A 23,014-nucleotide genomic window follows, 5' to 3' on the forward strand; every position below is an offset into this window, starting at 1 on the left:
ACTACCGTCGGCTCCCGAGGAGACTAGGACCGAAGCACGTTGACAGAGGGTTTGGTGGCACTGAAAGTCGGCTTCTGAGAAGACTAGGACTAGGAGTGAGATCACCGCTAAGAGAAAGAGAAGGAGAGGAGTTGCTCTTAGAGAGGTTTGCTCTAGAGAGAACTTAGATCATCTTAGAGATGTTGTTGTTGTGTTGTGAATGTGTGTTTTAGAATGAGAAGAGAAGGTGTTTATATAGGGAAGAAAAAGAAGAGTGAAATGATGAGTGGAAGAAAAATAATGAAAGTAGATCTAAGTTCACTTGTAAAATATGGAAAAGATAGAGAAAAGATGAAATGAAAGCAAAGCATGAAGGTGCAGCAACATGGAAGTGGTGATGATCTATTAAAGAGATTGTAGAAGAAAAATATATCCAAGGAAAAAGAGAAAAGCATCTAGCTTTCTTCATGTGGGTAGGAAACATGAACATGTGAATATTGAGCTGGTTTTAGGTCAGTTTCTGCCCCTTTATTCCTTCAATTATTTCTCCAACAAGACTTCATTATATGCCTTCGATTTCTTCATATGAAATGTTCCACTATGAGTGTAGATCATCCTGACAAATTTTCAGATTTTTATTCCATGTGGTTGGGCCGAAAATGCTGCTGGACCTCTTACAGGTCCAGTTTTCCAGTTTTGCTTCTGTAGAAAATTGGGCTGATTGTTTGAAGGCCTTCCACTCAAAAAAAGCTCTTGCACTCTTTATAAGAAATGATCCTTGGGCTGTCTAGAATGGATCTGGAAAGTTTCAGCACATTTCGATTTCATTTGGTTAGTCTGCCACCCCTCCTTCCTTGTCTAGCTCGGTTTTTCCTAGCCGAAGTAGAAAAATATGCTAAAGTTGACTTGTCATACTTCCATAGTAGGCTTTATTTAGCCTCTAAATATATATTTCGAGCTTGTCGACAATATATAGCTTGAGCCACTGATATTGGCTCAATTTCTCCAAGACGTGCCTTGTCAGGCCAAAATGTTCATTTTGGATCCAAACAGGTTTTAACATTATGTTGTTGATCGAGTTCTATAAGATGTCTAATGAATTCAGAGTTTTAGTTAGGATTTGAGAAATTGTTTTAGGATTATGTTAGTGATAACGATTTGCTAATTTTGATAAGTGAAAAATTAGTGATAAAGATTGATCTTTGTCAGATGATATAATCTTTTAACATATTTTTTAGGGTTAAATACTGTTTACTCCCTGAACTTTTATCCAAAAAACACTTCAGTCCCTGTCTTTCTAATTTCACACGTTTACTCCCTGTACTCTCAATTTTGGATCAATAGGTCCATTCCGTTACTCTCCGTCCAAAAATTCCGTTAAATTGCTGACGTGACAGTCTTTTGGCTGTAAAATGTCTATTCTACCCTCGCTTACTGTTTTTTGTTTTTTAATTTAGTTTTTTCTCCTTTTTTTTTTTCTCTTCTCCTTCTTCTTCTTCTTCTTCCAACTCTTCTCCTTCTTCACCTCCTCACTTCCTCTTCCGACAAACCCTCTCCGCCACCTCAGACCCAATTCCCTCAAATCCCCCTCTCCGGATTCCTCACTTCCCTCCAAGCCCACTTCCCAATTAATTTCACAGTAAACATACTTAGACCAAGATAACAATATCACCTCAGTTACTACAACAATTCCAGCACAACAAGTTCTGCCTTTAATCAATTTGTTCTAACCTCTTTGCTATACAGAGTTCAAAGTCCAATTAACAAACTTGACCCGAACTCACCCACTTCAGTAGCAAAATTCAAGAATTCACTGCCAAGAACAATCGTAACATATTTCGAATTCCAAAGCTAATTCAATATAATTACATATCAGTCCGTACTCAATTTTCCAATCAGTTTCCATCCAACCAAACTTTCGACAAGAAATCTCGTGAAGAATAGTTTCATTCCAAGAACTTAGATTTACCTTTGACAATCAATTTGAACATCAATTCCTGTTCTGTGACTAAGCCAGCACCAGAATCGAACCAAAAGTCCGGAGATGTCGCTGTGAATAGTAACCTCAGAGGAGACCAACAATACCCAACTCCTCATTTCGGCAACTCTTCTCTTCTTCTCCTTCTTCCAACTCTTCTCCTTCTTCACCTCCTCACTTCCACTTCCGACAAATCCTCTCCGCCACCCTCAGACTCAATTCCCTCAAATCCCCCTCTCCGGATTCCTCACTTCCCTCCAAGCCCAACTCCTCATTTCGGCAACTCTTCTCTAAACCTTATCACACCCATCATCAGCACACAATTACAATGAACCCAGAACCTTGTGAATCAGATTCTCCAACTTCGTCCTGTCCAACCCCCGGTCCGATAGCTTCAAGGTCAGCCGCTTTCACCACATTGAGTATCGGTGCACCGATGCCACCAACACCACCCTCAGCTTCTCTTAGGACCTTAGCATGCCTAGGGTTGCCAAGGCCTCTTCTTGCAAGAAGCCTAAGCCCAACAACGCCAAACCCGAAATGGAGTCGGCGACGGAGTGCTCTAAGGTGGAGCAGCTGTTCGAAGCTCAGATTCGAACCTGAAATCGAGGCCGAGAAAGAAGATGATCCAATCCAAGGAGAAGCTGATCCGATCTTGGGAGAAGACGACGAACGAGCTCCGATGGGCTTGGGGATGTTCTTCAATGGCGGCTAAGCGAAGACGACGTCGGCGGTGGTGGTGTTGAGGACGGCGGTGGTGTTATCAATGGCGGATTAGAAAAGGGCGCGGGAGGCTAAGTTGGAGAAATGGGTTTTGGAGAGAGAGGTGGTGGGCTTGTTCTGATTTGGGTGGTTACTAATGAGGTAGGAGCTGAAGAAGTGAATGGTGAGGGAAAGCCAGAGGATCCATTCACAATATGTAGAAGGAGCTCTTTTCTTGAGGCCGGCCATTTTTGCTGTTAGTGCTAGTGCTGGGCCTGGAAGAAGAAGAGATAGAGAGGTTGAAGGAGAAGAAGAAGAGGAAGAAGAGAAAAAAAAAAAAAAAAAAAGGAGAAAAAACTAAATTAAAAAACAAAAAACAGTAAGCGAGGGTAAAATAGACATTTTACAGCCAAAAGACTGCCACGTCAGCAATTTAACGGAATTTTTGGACGGAGAGTAACAGAATGGACCTATTGGTCCAAAATTGAGAGTACAGGGAGTAAACGTGTGAAATTAGAAAGACAGGGACTGAAGTGTTTTTTGGGCAAAAGTTCAGGGAGTAAACAGTATTTAACCCTATTTTTTATATTTGATTCGTAGATGGATTAATTGATAAATTTATTGTGTGCATTTACAGCTATACTGAAAACTTTGAATGGGTTTTGTCATGAGAAGCAACCAAGTTGGTAATTTTCTCACCTTTTTTTGAGTTCATAATTGTTTATCCTTTATTGCTGTTTCAGCAAGAGAAAGTTATTTCATGTTTATATTTTAGTTTTTTAATAAGTAGGAAATCAATATTTTGATAGTTTGTACTAAAAGTGGTGAATAGTTATAATGATTTGATTAAATGTGATCAGATTTCCACTTTACCTTCGTCACTGATCTGATCTTTTTCTTTTCATCTTTCAAATGATGTTAATTATATGTTATTTGGAGACTTTGAAGAAAATAATAGAATTTTAGTAGGTATTGTGTTAATTATATGTTTATTATTGTGAAAGCTTCAATGATTATCGGGAAAAGCTTCAATCATTTTAGCAGGTATTGTGTTAATTATATGTTGATCATAAAGATTGAAGCTTTACTAGAGTCTGGTAATTGAAGGGTATTACTGTGTAGTTTATGGGCTTAAAGATCAATTTTTGACTGAAAGTTTTGTAATTTAATGTTATTTTGTAGTGCTGCCATTTTGCCCAAAGAACAATGACGTTTACATCTATACTCTGATGCAATCTAAATGGGAAAAGCTGCATGTTCTTCATAAGGTACTGTATTTCACACTCATTGGCTTGCAATAATAGTTGTCGAAAACCAATTATAATGTGATATTTCAATATAAACTTGAGAGAGATGCAACTTGGGTAACCGAGTTTTGGTCAAAACAATTAGAAAGCAATTATTAGGATTACTTGGAGGTGTCAAGCACTTTCTCCCTGTAATATGATACTAGCTAAGTGATACACATTTGATGGCTTCCTGGAATGTTCTGCCCTCCAACTTATGAAAAGTATTCTGTCTGATGTGTTGTTAGGAAAAGTGAAACCGTTTAAAGTTAGAATTTGAAAATGATGTGTATACGTATTTGTGGGTTTCGATGGGTACATTTGTTTTCCCATACTCTTGATATATATTTGTGCATACTTGCTAGGAGTGTCGAGAGCAAAATATTTATCTCAGATATACTGCATGTATATCAACAATGGAAACTTGGAGCATTGACTTCATGGAGGTATGCGTCACCATAGATATCTCACTTTTCCTTTGATGCCAAGGTGTTGTTCTTATTTAACAAGATATACTTTTTGCAGCCTTGCTTATTTACAGAAGGTCATTGAACCAAAGGTGATACATCGAGACATTAAGCAAAGGTTTCTTCTTGGCCACTAAGCACTTTGTAGTACCTTTCAAATTTTCTACGATCAGCCATCCCAAGATATATTCTATAAGTCAGTTCTTAGTCTCTGCTAATTGGTATCCTCTTTTCAGAAACTTTGCTTTTGGATTACTTTGAACAAACCTATATGTTCTATTGTGGTCATGGTTGATTATTGTTTGCATTTCAGTTTTAAAATTGGGCATGCCTTTTGGGAGTTATTTTGGGCCTTTGGTTGCTTAGCATTGTGCGAGTTACCCAGTTATTGTTGTTTTCTTTGAAATAAGTACTGTTATGTATGTTTATGTTATAAACCTTTATATTGCTCTTAGTTTCTTCGATTAGATAGTTCAAATCATCAGGTGGAATGTAAAAAGTATTGTTGAGGGCCAATGGAAGTGTACAGAGAAGTGTGACATTTAATCTGAATTAATAGCAAAAGATCTACTAAATTTTATGTTGTTTAATGGGTTATTTGGTGATTAAGAGCTGCACAAACTATTTAGAGTTGTGGATTTAGTTTTGGAATGGAAAAGTTGAAGGTTGTGGTTAATGGTCATAGTTATATATGAACAAATTGCTCTAGCTGAGTGAACTAGGTGTGTGCACAAGGGCACAGATGTAAGTGTCCCCAAGAGTGAGTATATTTTTACTGTATTTGTACAAGTATTGTACTACACTTGATACAAAATCCAGATACACTACAAGACCCATGGGACCTACTCTTTTATTTGGGGACACACTTAAGATATATGTGTTCCATTTAGCAATAGGCACACATATGTTATTCTAAATATACTAAAGCTCCTAGCCTCTTACTACTGTTCATCACTGTTCACAAAATGAAGTGACGGTTTTACCCTCATCTTTTGACTCCAATTACAATTCTGTCAAAACCTTTTTTCTTTTTTTTTTTTACAATTCTGCCATATTCCCTTTTTCTTTTAATTTTTTTTTGAAGGGAGAACAATTCTGTTTTATATTTGTACATTTCTATAAATCATGGAAAAAGTTTGTTGTTGTTGTTGTATCCCATTTATTGTTAATCTAATATTAACAACAAAACAAATCATATACTAAGTAGCGCCTATATTTTTTAGATTGTGAGTATTTATCTATGGGTGGTTCTAGTTGGACCTCCAAATTTCATATTTAGACCTCTAACTTTTTTTAATTATTAATAGATTTTGTCAAGTCATATGAAAAGACAAATAAGGACAAAGAGAGAAAAATGAAAAGAAAAAAAAAAAAACTCTTCTTGCCTCCCCAAATATAACATTCAATTATTATTATTATTATTTTTTTAGAATTTCCTTATATTGCCTGTATAGTTTCATAATTTACCTAAAACAATTAAGTAACAATAATAATTTCTATAGATGACCCATCATTTAATACAAAAGTAAATTCAAAACAATCTGATTTGAAATTTTCTTAAACTAAATTCATTGAATATTATGATATAGTTATTACTCGATTTTCCAACCCAAAACCCTTGAAATCCTTCTTTTAGTAAATTGGAATCCCTTTGAATTTACTAAAAGAAGGATTTCAAGGGTTTTTGTGGAGAACCAACCCTTTGATTAATTTTGGTGGAGGAGAAACCTACTCATAAGAGAGCAATATCATGTGATTTTGATTTATTCTTCTTCTCGTGGTTGAAGATACAGATAAAAAGTAGAGTAATAGATTGTTATATTTCATGTTCAAGGGTGTTTTGGTAAAAATAAGGAGGTCTACTTAGCTTTTCTAATATTCTAAAAAGTAAATTAGAGGTATACAAAGTATGGGAGGTCCAAATAGCAAATTTAGAGGTCCAACTAGAACCGCCCGTTATCTATTCCATATGAAGTTTAGAAAAAAAAACAAACTCGCAGCATCGCGCGGGTCAATTTACTAGTGTGTCTCTATGGCTCAATGGGGACACATATTTGTCCCTATAGGTATCATGTTGCAGGTCAATTTACTAGTGTGTCTCTATGGCTCAATGGGAACACATATTTGTCCCTATAGGTATCAAAAGGCATACATAGGATGTGTTCTCTTATGCCCTTTTTCTAGTAGTGAATATAGATAACGGAATTGGTGTGGACTATGAGAATTCACTATGAGAAATCTTGTCTTCATTGTGTGTTGAGTACTTGCTATTGTTTGTGTGCTGTACACAATACTCTTGCTTTGTCCCAAGCGCAGACAGGAACTTACTGGCCGCAAGCTCAGAGTGATGCTGATTAAACTTAGAAGAGTGGTCAGAAAATACTAAGGGCCGGTCATCATGGGCCGGGCTAGGGCCGGCCCTACCCTAAATTTTAGGGCTTAGGGTCGGCCCGGACCGGGTCTAGTCAAAGTCAACAAAATTTAGGGCCGGGGCTTAAATATGCTAACCCTTACCCGCCCGAAAGGCCCGAGCCACTAGGGCCGAAAGGGCTGGGCAGGCCGGCCGTCCAAATAGGGCCAAATAAGGCCGAAATGGGCCTTAATTTGTTTAACAAAAAGAAATATATTATTTTTATTTTTTTATCTCAAAATGTGGCTCAATGGTTATATAGGTAATACAAGACTCATTGTTTTTTGTTGATCATATTTAATATATATATATATATATATATATATATATATATATATATATATATATATATACAGATCCAATCCAGAGCGGAGCTCCGCTTTGAAATTAACGTGTGAAGTTCGAGTTTTGGTCCACTTTTCGGTCGCATATCCACATCTCGACCGTTCAGTTTTTAGGTACTAGTGTATAGATCATCTCTGCAAATTTTCTGCCAAATTGATTATCGTTAAGGTATCTAACTCGCTTAAACCAATGGACGAACTGAATCTGTCAACCTGAACCGTACTAGCTTTAAGGCAATTATCAATGCCTTAACGATCATCATTTTAGCTGAAAATTTGCAGAGACGATCTATACACTAGTACCTAAAAACTGAACGGTCGAGATGTGGATATGCGACCGAAAAGTGACCCAAAACTCGAACTTCACACGTTAATTTTCAAAGCGGAGCTCCGCTCTGGATAGAATCTGTAAATATATATATATATATATATATATATATATATATATATATATATTAACTTATAAGTTATAACATTTATAAATATTAGTTAAGATGGTTATATTTAATTAACTATCTCTCTAAATCTCCCAAAATTAATTGTTGTTTAACAAAGGAAACAAAAATTAAAGAAAATAAAGCTTAGAAATCAATTACAAAAAAGAGATAAGTTGTATGTTATAGACTAAAGAGAAACGGGGGCGGATCCGTGGCCACCTAAATTATAGTTAAGATTATACTCTGATTCTAGACCACTAGATCATATAACAACTAATGGTTCAAATTAAACAAAATGTGTTATTTATTTTTTAAATAATATATTCTATTATATATCTAATCAAATAATCAGCCATTAATTTATTTCCTATTCTCCTTCAAATTTATTATTACAGACAACTTAAAAAATGCTCAATAATTACAGGAGCCATTTCCTCAAATTACTTTCTTATTTCTCTTATTCTCTAAATTCATTTGTTGTAGGAAAAATAATTAATTGAGAAAATAAAATTGATTTTTTTTTTTGATTGATATGCAACTCACCTAAGGAGTAGAATCAACAAACGAAGAATTTTTTTTTTCTCAACCTCTAAACAAAATTTACTCTATGTTAAAATTCTAAATAGTTTTCCAATTGATACCTTAAAATTAATGAGGTATTGAGGTTAGAGAAGAAAGTGACTAAATAGATAATCTCATTTGATTTGGTATTCCAAATTGGGCTTTTCCTGCGGTAAATGAAGGAGTGAGAAAAAAGGAAACAGTGATTATACTTTTTGTATTTTAGAATATGCATTTATTAAAAAAAAACCGATAAAAAATATTATTTAATTTGAACCATAATGGTCTACAATTAGAGTATAATTTTAACTATAATTTAGGTGGCCACGGATCCGCCCCCAAGAGAAACATATTTAAAAAATAGAAAATTATTAGGGCTTAAAGGGCCGGGCTTAAATGGTTCAAATTAAAAAATATTATTTAATTTGAACCATTAGTTGTTATATGATCTAATGGTCTACAATTAGAGTATAATTTTAACTATAATTTAGGTGGCCACGGATCCGCCCCCGAGAGAAACATATTTAAAAAATAAAAAATTATTAGGGCTTAAAGGGCCGGGCTTCATTTGCATGACCCTTATCTTACCCTATTTGAGAAAGGATAGGGCTGGCCGGCCCGCCCTAATGCAAGGGCCGGATGTGTCCGGCCTCATCATCCGGCCCTAAATGATGAGGCCTACAGTAGTGCTACTACTCTGATTCAAAGGCGGAGGAGAGGTGGTCTAATGGTCTCTCCCACAAGAAATCTTGCTATTGATTTTACAAAGGCTATGCATATCGGATTACCTTGTGTTTCCCCAAGTATGTGTTCTTGGCGAGCTGCTGTGGAGATAGGTGTTGCTACCAAGAGTTGCCTTCCTGCTCCTCAACTTCCACGAATCCACGGCTTTTGCTCATCTCTCTTCCCACCGTTATATTATTTCCTTCCACATTGAAGATCAAACTTGCTTTGTGAGTGATGGTAATCGGAAACTTGTTTCATTGGAATCATATGCTAGTGATATTTTATATTTCCTCGAGGTTTTGGGGGGGGGGGTTTATTGTCTTGGGTCTATTGAGGGGTGGCTGATCATGGATTCATGGCTAAAGATTATCCTATTGTCAACTTCTTCTAATCTACGGTGTATTGAATCGGAGTCCCTTGGCTCTGTTTGGGATTTGATTGATTGAGCTCAGAAATGCCGGTCCGAGCGGCAGAGACCTCCGCGCCTCCTCAACACCATTCAGGTACTTCCCTCCATTTCACACCACCACTGCTTTAACCATTCCTTATACTTATTAGGGTTCTTAGCCAAACCTCAACTATTCAACGATCCAATTATTCACTGTTTCTTCTTACAACTATTCACTTGTGAAATGTGATCCTAAATCCTCATATTCTATATGTGCATCACTTGAAGGTTCAAACTGCGGACAGACATCTCCCCCACCCTTCACACTTCTAAGCGTTGGCCAGGTTTCTCTCTCTTCCCCTGGCTTCTGTAATTGTTATATTTCTTAGGCTTCTGTAATCTGTGAAATTGGAATCCCTCTGCTTTTGATCTTGTATAGTTTGGTAATGATTATCTATTCTGGGAAATGGGGAATTGAATTGTAGCACTGCTGGTATGTTATTGTAGCATTAAGTTAATGATTCTGTTATTCTGTTTCGAGTCTGCAAAAAGATGAAACTTGGAGAGTAAATGTTCGGATACAAGGGTGTGATCTTGAGAATGGTTATCTGTGCGGAACCATGGAAGCACTTAATGTTCCCATGGCTGACACACCAGTAAGAAATTGCTCTATTCCTTGCTGATCGCCGGCCCTCATGTCAATGTTTTAGTATTAGATTTGTATCAATATATTCATTAACAACAGTCAATTAGTTAAGCAGCTGCGGAGTGTTACGGAACTTGACATCTGTTGAGATAGTGGTCTGAAGGGTTTATATGAGGAGATTTGTAGCCCATTGGTGTTTCCATTTCCATAGCGCTGTGATTGTCTGTACTCTCTATCTTGCAATGGAATTATATTAGATGGCCAGCTTCATACAGTTAAATCAAAGCATGCATTCTTTGTGTTGGGTGCTGCAGCCAATTTAGTTTGCCTGATTTTCAATTCTTCAGTCTTTCACTCACCGTCTCTTTGCCTCTTCGTATCCATTTAATTGCTGAAAACTGCGTGTCTCATAGCATAGATAGGTTTTCTTTATATTTCCTTTGGGTTTGGAACTAAGTTAGACAGCATGCTTAAATATGCATGCAACTCACTCTTGCGTATTAATTCGAGGTACCACTTTTTTCTGGACATTGCTATCTAGCTGTTTGTTTCTCCAATCCCCAACCTCTTCGACATAAAGTGAATTGAACTTTGATCTGTTTTATCTTTTGTTTCTCGATTTTCTGCATTATAATCAAATGTTATCTCGATTCAAATGAAACTGTTGTATCTTCATCATAGGAAGCCTTCATTGAGCATTTACTTTCTTTTCATTGTGGTAGGTCGTCACCTTTTGGGAAGGGGAGATTGTTGACACCAAGAATTATACTTTCTTCACTGAGAAGTGGGAAGCAACGTATGGCTTTTGTTCTTTTATCTACAATTGAGAAAGGACGCATATTTAGCTAGTTGTGATGGTGAATAACAATCAAATGCTTGTGTAACTTGTGACAGACACGATGGTGATATAAGGCACTGGACCAAATTTCCTTCTTTTTCTGCTCTTTTGCTAAGCTAAGGAGTCTTAATGTTGTCTTTCGTATCTGAAGTTCTGTTGTCTCCTAGCTAATTCCACATTTTACAGGGCCAAGTGGAAGTTGATGGTGGCAAATCATTAGATCTCAGCAACTATCCATACATATTCATGGTAAGTTTGTAACTGGTCTAAATGCTTTATTACACCTGTCAATCAGCAAAAATTAAACGTCAAATGAAATTGAGTTCTTTGATTTGCTGGTGCAGAGATGGAAGGAGCAATACTTTGTGAATGTTGGCACAGACTGTGGTTTGACTATAGCCGGCTTTTACTATGTGTGTTTCTCATGTAGTGATGGCTCCATCAACGGCTTCTATTATGATCCTAATAGCGGGTAGCTTTCCTTCATTTTGTTGTTGGTCTATGAATTTGACGTATTGTAACTCTTTGCTTTGTTCAAAATATATAACGCTATTGATTTCTTCTGTTTATGATGGGGATGTGCTTATGCTTAGGAAGTAAGCTATCACTTTTAATACCATTCACTGTTTTCTGGTTTTACTTTTTCACCTCATTAGTACATTGCAATTTATTGACTGAAATGCTATTTGAACCAATCTGCAGCCCGTTCCAGAAGCTTGAGCTGAAAATCCACAAATGAGGGAAGATTAGGATTCAGTGTTTCGTCCTACGAACTGCAATAGTATTTGTCATACATATACTCTGTGTTGTACAAGCATGGTAGACGTTAACAATCTGTAGATTCGTTTGTTAGTAATGGTACTTCACGGGTGGTGATTGCCATATACTAGTGACTTCGAGGTGATATGAAATCATGCATTTGATCGTGAATTTTTGATTAAGTGAGAAATACAGGAAAGTTTAGTTCTTTCTCTATGATTCTTGGCATTATCTTCAGTATGTTTAGCATTTAATTTTCTCCGGTGCCTACAAGGGACGCCCTAGTAAGCAGTAATTGGGGATGTCAAGCCCAGAATATTACAAGTAAAGAGAATTGGGCTTAGCCCGTGCTGCCACTAAGCGTGTAAAACTACTACAGTAAGGAATACTATCGTCTTATAGGCTCTACTAGGCAGTAGTTCAGGGTTCAAGGATGAACAACTTAATCAGTAATTTCTTCTTTTTCTTTAGCAAAATAGTTGGACCTTGTGGTTTACCTGATTCAAGGGCTTATGAATATATATATGCCTTAGAAAGAGAAACACATCGATTGGAAGGGCTGCTGAACAAGAAGATGGTTCAACACCATACCTCTGCAGCATCATCTGCAAATAGTGAATTGCAACCTATTGCTTTAAACTCATTTCCTTATCAAACATTTTATTTATTGGCATTCTTTTATGAATATTTCCAAAAACATGATACCAAAACTTTATACTTAGAAAAATAAAAACTCGAAAGTGTAAAGTGTTCTGGTATAATCAAGGATTGAAATATCTACGATATTTCCGATATATCTCCTGATATCTTCATTTTTGGACGGGTTGATATATCTTACGGGGTTAATATCTTATCTTCTACCTTTTCCCCCGAAATTTCTCTGACATCGTCAAATATCCGCGATATATTAGATATTTATGATATATCCCGGATAAAGTGAAGAATTTTGGGATATATCTCTAATAAAGTAAAGAAATATCTGTAAAAAATGTATGATATAAAAATGTATCATAAAAATGTATGATAAGATCGGAGACGGACCACCAGGCTAGAATTTATCCCCGTACCTGCAAATCGGAGACGGACCACCTCGGTGCTTGAATAACAAATCGTCATCGTCTTGTTCTGGGGACAAAAACGATCCTCCGCCACATCCCACAATCGGCCAAAGCTGATCATCCGTCTCTTTCCTCTCGTACCGCCGCCAGCCCATTCCAAATGCAGACAAACAAAGAAGCATCGAATTAAAAGCCCTCTCGGATCCTTCAGCCACTTACCACCAGGAGTCTGATGTGGATTGGGCAGCTAATTAAGAGTGATAAGCCTTTGATATGCACCGCAGTTCTCCGTCGTCGCTAGAAATCGGTCATGTATTTGCAAATATAATGGATAGAATTAGATTTAGGTCATAATATGATTTATTTTGTTTTCTCTCACCAACCAATATGCTTTCAACATGTATATCATACATTTTTATGTCACATGATCTTTTTTTTTTTTGATCAAAAAAGGTCAGCCCATTATATTGATTCAGCAAGCAGTACAAAAACGAAACACCCCTATGGGGTCGACAGAAAGAATCGTTCCTCAGAGCACCCTAAGACTCCTATTCTAACCAAGAACAAGAACCCAGTATACCCCCAGTACACCCACCTTTTAGGAAGTTCACGCGCCATTATTTCAAACAAAAACCTAGAAATTCCGAAGCAGGAATAAAAAACCTTCAGAGCTACTGGTTTCTGCGACCAAGATCAAAAATTAAATAAAATTAGGAGTAGAGGATGACGTATCATCATCCACTCCATCTTCATTCATCAGAGCAGCCCAACTTGAGAATCCCCAGTCAAACATAGCCCAGCAAGAGACCCATACAACACACAGGAAGTCCACCGTCCAAAAGCAAGCCCAAAGACTCCAACCATGAGCAGAAGTCCACTCCAGGCCCAACAGTCTTAGAGCCCAGAAACAAACCCTAGCATTCCTAGCGACCAAACAGCCGCCACCCTCAGCAGGACCACCACCACCACTGCCGCCACAGCCTTTCCCTTCGCCGCCGTCCAGAATAGGAGAAAGGTCACCATCATCACCGTCCCAGTCTAATTGCAGCCCAGCTGCAATCATTGCCGCCAAAAGGGAATCCGGTTCACCACCGATCACGTCATCCTCAGCCTCCCATGTGATCGGATCTGAATCCAAGCCGGCCTGAACAATCCAGTCATCACCGATTCCCTGTCCCACATCACCTAACCCAAATACGGCCACGAATAGCCCTGCCCTGCCTACCGCCGACGAGGTTGAAGGCAATGAAACCCGCGCCATCTCAGCCAAGATGGCTGCCTGCAGCATATCCGATCCATCTAGTAGACAAAACGGATCCAAACATAGATTCAAGGGACGTCGGAGCCAAGCACTGCCGTCACCAAGGAAGGGAGAAGAAAGAGAGACGTCGCCGCCCTTCCAAATCCAAGATGCAGAGCCACAACGTGGCTGAGAAACCTCTCTGCCGAGAGTCAGAAATTTTGCGGTGCCGCCGCCGCCGCCACTCAAGGCCGGTTTCGACCTTAGGGTTTGTCTCGAGAGAGAAGAGAGCGTCATAGTTTGAAGTTGAAACAATTTTTAGCAGACTTTTTAACTTCACTCGTTTATGTCACATGATCTTAATCATAGTTTTAATTCTTATTCGGCTCCGGAGTTGCCCAAAACCGGGAAGGCGAGTACGGGTTGAATGCGAAGCCCGAGGAGTTGGTTTTGGTGGACTGGGTTTGGAATAGGTTTAAAGAGGGGAAGATACTTGATGGGGTTTATGATGAGAGGGAGGTGGTGATGGTGGTGAAGTTGGGGTTGATGTGCTCGGCCCATGGGCCCAATATGAGATTTGTGATGAGGTATTTGGATGGGGGGAGGTTGAGATTCCGGAGGAGCCGAGCTGAGACCGCCTAGTGGGGTCCCATGTAGCCGGGTTTGATGACTTTGTGAGCTCGTTTGTGTCGTCTTCTTCGTTTGATAGGATGAGCTGCAACTCTAATAGAGAAATGGATGCTAGTTTTGCTTCTCTTTCTACTTCTCCTCTCTATCTTCAACTCGATAGAATTCAGATTTTTTTCTTTCTATATTATCCGTTTTGGTGTTTGTGGTTTCTTTTATGAGGTTTTGTTGATGAAATACTGTTTGAGTGAAAGTTGTGAATATACTCTTCTCGGATATCGGCCAGATGCGTTGACCGATAAACTTCACAGACGCCTATCCAAGCCATGTTTGTCAAGCTTTCTGTTCTACTAGTACTACTTGTCAGTCTGGTACCAGCAGAAGCCCAAGACCTCAATTTCATCTACAATTCTGGTTTCAATGGTCTTAATCTCAGTCTAGACGGCATAGCAGAGATCACACCAAAAGGTCTCTTGAAGCTTACGAACCACACCAAAGAGAGAAATGATAGAAGTGGTCATGCCTTCTACCCTAACCCAGTAACCTTCAAGAACTCAGAGAACGACACCGCCTTCTCCTTCTCCACCAACTTTGTCTTTGCCATCCAATCAGAGTACACTACTTTCAGCGGCCATGGAATCGTCTTTGTCATCGCTCCGACGAGAGGCCTCCCCGGAGCTCTGGCGAACCAGTACCTGGGCCTGTTCAACGTCTCCAACAATGGGAATTTCACCAATCATGTTTTTGCTGTGGAGCTTGACACGATCCAGAACGCGGAATTCAGTGACATCAATGAAAACCATGTTGGGATAGACATCAATGGCTTGCACTCTGTCGAAGCTGCTCCAGCTGGTTATTTTGATGGTCGGTACTTCAACAACCTGACTCTTATCAGTCGTAAGGAAATGAGAGTTTGGATTGAATACGATGGTACCAACAAGCAAATTGAAGTTACTATGGCTCCAATTGCTGTTGCAACTAAACCCCCAACTCCACTTTTGTCTTTGAAATATGACCTTTCCCCAATTCTCAACAAAACCATGTATGTTGGCTTTTCCTCTTCAACTGGTCCGTTCCTCACATCCCATTATGTAGTGGGTTGGAGCTTTAGGATGAATGGCCAAGCTCAAGACCTTATAGCTTCCAGACTTCCCAAGTTGCCTAGCATTGCAGGTAAAAAGAGGTCCATGCTTTTCACCTTTGGTGTGCCTCTGATTTCCGTGAGTTTGGTTTTGCTAGTGGTTTCTGGGGTGCTTTATGTCATAAATAGGAAGAGCAAGTTTGCAGAAGTGCTTGAAGATTGGGAGCTAGAATATGGTCCTCAGAGGTTTAAGTACAAAGAATTGTATATAGCCACCAAAGGGTTTAGGGAAAAGGAGATTTTGGGAACTGGGGGATTTGGTAAAGTTTATAGAGGTTTATTACCCTCCTCTAAAATTGAGGTTGCAGTGAAGAGGGTATCACATGAATCAAGACAGGGGATGAAGGAATTTGTAGCAGAAATTGCTAGTATTGGCCGGCTTCGTCACCGGAATTTAGTACAGCTGTTGGGATATTGCAGGTATGGTCTTTAAATTTTGATAATATATTCACCAAATTTCTCTAGTTCTCTGTTTTACTTCAGTACATTTTAGTATTTTTTTTTTCTTCATACAACTCTCTTCATATTTATATTTCTGATGTTAAGCTCCAGTGTTAAATAGCAATGATATATTGCTTACTTATTCTTCTCTAAAATCTTCAAGTCATGTTATCACAACCTTAGTGCGGAGTTTTCACGAGATGTGATCAAATTATGTATATTTAGATATGTTTGTCTCTCCATGTGCGAATTTTGGCCATATATGATAAAGTGTTAATTTGCATTCCTTGACAGTTTAAACATTTTGAGACACTATAAGCATTTGTATACAAATATTTCCTTTAACACGGATGTTTAATGCCTTTGCTTGCAGGCGAAAAGGGGAGCTGCTTTTGGTCTATGACTACATGCCTAATGGAAGCTTGGACAAATACCTCTTTGATCAACCTGAGGTGACCCTTAATTGGAGCCAGAGGTTTAAAGTCATCAAAGGTGTGGCTTCAGGGCTGTTCTATCTTCATGAAGAATGGGAACAAGTTGTGATTCATAGAGATGTGAAGGCCAGTAATGTGTTGCTAGATGGGGATTTGAATGGAAGGCTAGGAGATTTTGGGCTTGCAAGATTATACAACCATGGAACAGACCCTCAAACTACTCATATGGTTGGAACACTCGGGTACCTAGCTCCAGAGTACGCAAGAACAGGTCGGGCCACCATGAGGACCGACGTGTTTGCTTTTGGGACATTTTTGCTCGAAGTTGCTTGCGGAAAAAGGCCAATTAAGACACAGGGTCCAGAAGATGTGATTTTGGTTGATTGGGTGTTTTCTTGTTGGAATAGGAGTAACATCCTTGAGGCAAGAGATCAGAGCGTTGGTAATGATTTTGTAGCCGAGGAAGTGGAGTTGGTGTTGAAGCTTGGGCTTTTGTGCTCTCATTCGGAGCCAGCGGCAAGGCCAAGCATGCGACAAGTCGTTCAGTACTTGGCTGGTGATGTTGCTTTGCCGGAACTGTCACTCCTCAGGCTTTCTTCTAGTGGCTTAATGGTTGGACACCGTGAAGGTTTTGATGACTATGCTAAGTCATATCAGTCTTCTTTAGGCAATAAGTTCTCCCATTCATCATATGTTCCAGAGTCGGCACTACTTTCAGGTGGTCGTTGATTCCAAGCAATAAGTATATATTTGTTCACAAACTTGGAATCAAAAGCCATACTACTTGCATATGTAAACACCTCTGAAAGTTTATTATTTCTTATAGCCTTTTTTAAGTAATGGGAAACCAATTGAAAATCTTCGCCGCATCTTCTCAACATTCATGTATCACCGCTGTCTTTCTTTCCCGCTGAATTTCACAGAAAAGCGGTACTCTTGCTGAAATCTGGACTATTTGGTACAGTGTCTATTTCCCTAATTTGTATGCCTTTCTGAAGTTGTAATGCTTGTAATCTGTTCTTGCAAAAGTGTTCATCTCATGAATAGTTTCCTAATTTGTATTGTAGCGTACTCATATGTGGCTAATAAACCCTATATAAACCCCATATAAACCCCATATCATAGCTAATGTATATTCAGCTAACTTTATACTCCTTTATGAGTTTATGAATCCTAGCTAACTAATTTTGATTTTCTTTGCTGCGTGCATCCACATCAATTATATCATCATACTCCTTGTTCAGAATATCATTCTGTTCAAGCTCTCTCTTAAACCAATTTGTTGTGTTTGCTGAAAATGTTCAATCTTCTTGTCTTCATTAGTTTAATTATCTGTTACCTGGCTCCATCACTGTGGATGATGTGGCGGTTAATATCGATAACGGAATCAGTGTGGACTATGAGAATTCACTATTAGAAATCTTGTCTTCATTGTGTGTCGAGTACTTGCTATTGTTTGTGTGGTGTACACAATACTCTTGCTTTGTCCCAAGTGCAGACGGGAACTTACTGGCCGCAAGCTCAGAGTGATGCTGATTAAAATTAGAAGAGTGGTCAGAAAATACTACTACTACTACTCTGATTCAAAGGCAGATGAGAGGTGGTCTAATGGTCTCCCACAAGAAATCTTGCTATTGATTTTACAAAGGCTATGCATATCGGATTACCTTGGGGAACCAAGTATGTGTTTGTTGGCGAGCTGCTGTGGAGATGGGTGTTGCTACCAAGAGTTGCCTTCCTCATATTCTATATGTGCATCACTTTTGAAGGTTCAAACTCCCCCGCCCTTCACACTTTTAAGCGTCGGCCAGGTTTCTCTCTTTCTCCCTGGCTTTTGGAATTCCTATATTTCTTGATGTCTTTGTGAAATTGGAATCCCTGTGATTTTGATCAAATTGGTAATGATTATCTATTCTGGGAAATGGGGAATTGAATTGTAGCACTGCTGGTATGTTATTGTAGCATTAAGTTAATGATTCTGTTATTCTGTTATTCTGTTTCGAGTCTGCAAAAAGATGAAACTTGGAGAGTAAATGTTCGGATACAAGGGTGTGATCTTGAGAATGGTTATCTGTGTGGAACCATGGAAGCACTTAATGTTCCCATGGCTGACACACCAGTAAGAAACTCTTTTCCTTGCTGATTGTCGGTCCTCATGTCAATGTTTTAGTATAAGATTTGCTTCAATATATTCATTAACAACAGTCAATTAGTTAAGCAGCTGCGGAGTTTGTTATGGAACTGGTGTATACGACATCTGTTGAGATAGTGGTCTAGGAAGGCTTTATGTAAGGAGATTTGTAGTGCATTGGTGTTTCCATTTCCATAGCGCTGTGATTGTCTGGACTCTATCTTGCAATAGAATTATATTAGATGGCCAACCTCTTACTGGGTGCTGCAGCCGATTTAGTTTGCCTGATTTTGAATTTTTCAGTCTTTCACTCACTGCCCCTTTGCCTCTTCGTATCCATTTAATTGCTGAAAACTGCGTGTCTCATAGCATAGTTAGGTTTTCTTTATATTTCCTTTGGGTTTGGAATTAAGTTAGACAACATGCTTAAATATGCATACAAGTCACTCTTGCATATTAATTCGAGGTACCACTTTTTTGTTGGATATTGCTATCTAGTTGTTTGTTTCTCCACCCCCAACCTCTTCGACATAAAGTGAATTGAACTTTATTCTGTTTTATCTTTTATTTCTCTATTTTCTGCATTATCATCAATGTATTGACTAATGTTATCTCGATTCAAAAGAAACTGTTGTATCTTCATCATAGGAAGCCTTCATTGAGCATTTACTTTCTTTTCATTGTGTGGTAGGTCGTCACCTTTTGGGAAGGGGAGATTGTTGACACCAAGAATTATACTTTCTTCACTGAGAAGTGGGAAGCAACGTATGGCTTTTTGTTCTTTTATCTACAATTGAGAAAGGACGCATATTTAGCTAGTTGTGATGGTGAATAACAATCAAATGTTTGTGTAACTTGTGACAGACAAGATGATGATATAAGGCACTGGACCAAATTTCCTTCTTTTTCTGCTCTATTGGTAAGCTAAGGAGTCTTAATTAATGTTGTCTCCTAGCTAATTCCACATTTTACAGAGCCAAGTGGAAGTTGATGGTGGCAAATCATTAGATCTCAGCAACTATCCATACATATTCATGGTAAGTTGGTAACTGGTCTAAATGCTTTATTATCACCTGTCAATCAGCAAAAATCAAACGTCAAATGAAATTGAGTTCTTTGATTTGCTGGTGCAGAGATGGAAGGAGCAATACTTTGTGAATGTTGGCACAGACTGTGGTTTGACTATAGCCGGCTTTTACTATGTGTGTTTCTCATGTAGGCTCCATCAACGGCTTCTATTATGATCCTAATAGCAGGTAGCTTTCCTTCATTTTGTTGTTGGTCTATGAATATGACGTATTGTAACTCTTTGCTTTGTTCAAAATATAGAATGCTATTGATTTCTTCTATTTATGATGGGGATGTGCTTATGCTTAGGAAGTAAACTATCACTTTTAATACCATTCACTGTTTTCTGGGTTTACTTTTATCACCTCATTAGTACATTGACTGAAATGCTATTTGAACCAACCTGCAGCCCGTTCCAGAAGCTTGAGCTGAAATACACAAATGAGGGAAGATTAGGATTCAGTTTTTCGTCCTACGAACTGCAATAGTATTTGTCATACATATACTCTCTGTTGTACAAGCATGGTAGACGTTAACAATCTGTAGATTCGTTTGTGTTAGTAATGGTACTTCACGGGCTGTGTGGTGATTACCATATACTAGTGACTTCGAGGTGATATGAAATCATGCATTTGATCGTGAATTTTTTATTAAGTGAGAAATAGTGAAATACTGGGAAGTTTAGTTCTTTCTCTATGATTCTTGGCATTATCTTCAGTATTGTCTTTCCTTGAATTCAATTCTAGATTTTTAAATTTCTGTTATTTTTAGATTTTATATGGTCTGGGTTTTTACTCTTCGTTTTCCACTTGTTTACAGTGTGATGCTGCATCTTTTGTTATTCACTTGCTTAGTGGACTGTTTCTGTCTAGATTCTTTTACTTTATGTGAAATGGAAGATGGGTTGAATATGCATTCTGATTTCTTAAGCTACTTTGATGGATTTTGCGGTGTAGATTAATTATTCTTAAAATTCTGGCTTTTCTGGGTTGCTATATGACTGGTGTGTAGATGTAATTATTTACAAGTTAGATGTATTTTTTTTTTCATATTTAGTTTATGGGTGAACTTAAAATTTGGATGCATGATGAAGACCCAGATACTCTGACTGCTTGTGAAAAGAAATTCATTTAGTAGCAATTGGTAGGAGGAAAGTTGCGTAATTTGAAACATTGTCTAATCTACTTGCTGCTTCATATTAGTTGTTGTATTATGGTTTTGTCTCTTAAAAATATATGTTTCTTTTTTGAAGAGTATGCTTTTGTAGGTTCACTCAATTCTGTTGTATAAGATATATTTGGTATTGCAAAATTGTGTCAAATCTGGGATTACATGTTGAGTAGGTTTCTCTTATATAAATATATTGAGCTCTTGAATGCTTTATATATAAAGGGCAGAAGCTTTTGTTGATAATCGTAGCTTGAGTACAGAACATACTGATGAGTAACTGATTTGTGTTGCTTTTGAGTTTACAATTGGCAGTAGTTTTATCAGTTTGCTCAAGTAATGGCAAGATTTTCCTTTCTTTTTTATTATTGAGTTATATTGAAATTAATCTTTTGATTTTGTAACTACTGAAAATGCTATTTTGAAAGTGGAAAAAAGGATATCAAATTAAATTTCTAAGTAGGTGTCGGTTTAACAACCTAGATGTTTGTATTTCTTTTCATAATAGGATCAATGACTTACGAAGGAATTGGTTTGTTTTTGTAGGTTGGTCTGGCCTATTGCTCTTTCCTTGTGCCTATTTCGCTTTACGGGGGTTCATTTACGGGTACAACAACAGTCTCTCGGAAGAATTTCTTCCATTCAAGTGTGGGTGGTTAGAATGTGGTTTTACTCCGATTTTCAGTTTGCTGATATATGAGATATAAGTACTGTATGATCTTTCTTTGTATGCGGTAGGTTCAGCAGGTCAAAGACATAAACCAGCTGGGTTTTATGGGTCTGGTTCAAGAAGAGCTTGTGTTGATAGAAGATTGGTACATTTTCAGGTGAGACCGGTGGGGATTGGTGGAGGGTTGTCACTTGAGACAATAAAACCAATCATACCAATCGCGGGGTCTAGTCAAATGCAGTGCTTCTGTAATATGTGCTTCTGCTTTGGTTAGTTTGTTACTGCATTTTCTCATTTTCTGTTTCATCTCTTTTTGAAAATGCTTTTTACTTAAGTAGGATTGTTGATTGGCTTCAATTTATCCTGGAATTAGTCATACCTTTTACAAATTGTACTGATGCTTATGGGCGGTGCAACTCTAGTTGTATTGCAATAAACATGCTACATATGGACTAGCTTTGCCTTGATTTTGTATTACATTTTTTTCTCTTGATTTTGCTACTCTTTTTGCAGAATGCCAGATGTGCTACAGCACTACAAACCAAATCTGTTACACACCAGGCTCCAACAATCGCAAGTCTTCTTCGTAAGGCAAATACTTATTTTTTTAAATTTTTTTATTTATTATTATTATTTTTTAAACATGAGCAAATACTTGTTGTTAATTGCATATCTGGTGGCATTGAAAAAGCTGGTGTTCTAAACGTTAGAGAACAGAATGTATTTCTTGTCTTGTTTATTCTGTAGTTGATAGTCCTTTCCAGTAAATTTCCTTTAGTTCAAGAAGCACGCACACTCTGTGAAACCATAGTCTTTATACCCTCATATTGTTTGTGCATTAGTCCCAGAAGCATCCATACTCTGTGAAACCATAGTGATTATTTCTAGCCAAGTAAGCTGACTTGCCCATTTGCCGCTTGCAGGAGAACGCGCATTTTGCAGTTCGGTGATGGACCAAGAGAGATGATATATTGTTCTTTAAGATGAAAGAAAAGTCTCCTGTAGAGTTTTTTAGAATAATTTGTAATTAAATATTTTTCTTTAAAAATGGAATATATGTAGTTACCAAAGATTGATTGTATTAAAATAACTTTGCCTATTTCTGGTTCTGACCATGGACCAATTTACCTTTCTTTCAATGCCTGTACTACCAAGAAGTGGAAAACTTTTAGACTTGAAGCTATGTGGCTTCATCATAATGATTTTAAGAACATTGTTAATGCTTCTTGGCTAACTGCCACTACTGGAACTGCTGCTGAAAATTTTGTATCTAAAGTTAATGCCTTTCAAGCTTTAGCTAAAGAATGGAATTTTTCTGTGTTTAGAAATATTTTCCACAAAATGAAAGACCTCCTTGGACAGTTACAGTCTATTCAAAGTTCTCTAAACACTAATCCTTCTTCATTCCTTGTACAGCAGGAACAGAACTTAATGTTCCAATTAGAATCCCTCTATAAAGAGGAAGAAATGTTTTGGGCCCAAAGAGCCAAAACAAAATGGCTCCAATTGGGAGACA

The 23,014-nt window shown here is 37.9% G+C and overlaps 1 protein-coding gene and 3 pseudogenes across 1 annotated transcript in view; all 4 read left to right on the plus strand.

Annotated features, from left to right (window-relative positions):
* The first annotated feature begins 8,890 nt into the window (after positions 1-8,890).
* The window catches only part of LOC133723640 (uncharacterized), a 22,868-nt gene continuing 8,744 nt past the window's right edge, over positions 8,891-23,014 (plus strand). The window contains exon 1 of the mRNA XM_062150532.1: positions 8,891-9,393. Coding sequence (XP_062006516.1) covers positions 9,345-9,393 — 49 coding nt within the window. The 5' untranslated portion in view covers positions 8,891-9,344. The remainder of the gene's footprint in view (positions 9,394-23,014) is intronic.
* LOC133720759 (uncharacterized) lies at positions 9,809-11,758 on the plus strand (annotated as a pseudogene).
* LOC133719776 (L-type lectin-domain containing receptor kinase IV.1-like) lies at positions 14,431-17,579 on the plus strand (annotated as a pseudogene).
* LOC133719777 (uncharacterized) lies at positions 18,280-22,720 on the plus strand (annotated as a pseudogene).

This window comes from Rosa rugosa, chromosome 7, assembly GCF_958449725.1.
Source record: "Rosa rugosa chromosome 7, drRosRugo1.1, whole genome shotgun sequence".
NCBI lineage: Eukaryota > Viridiplantae > Streptophyta > Magnoliopsida > Rosales > Rosaceae > Rosa > Rosa rugosa.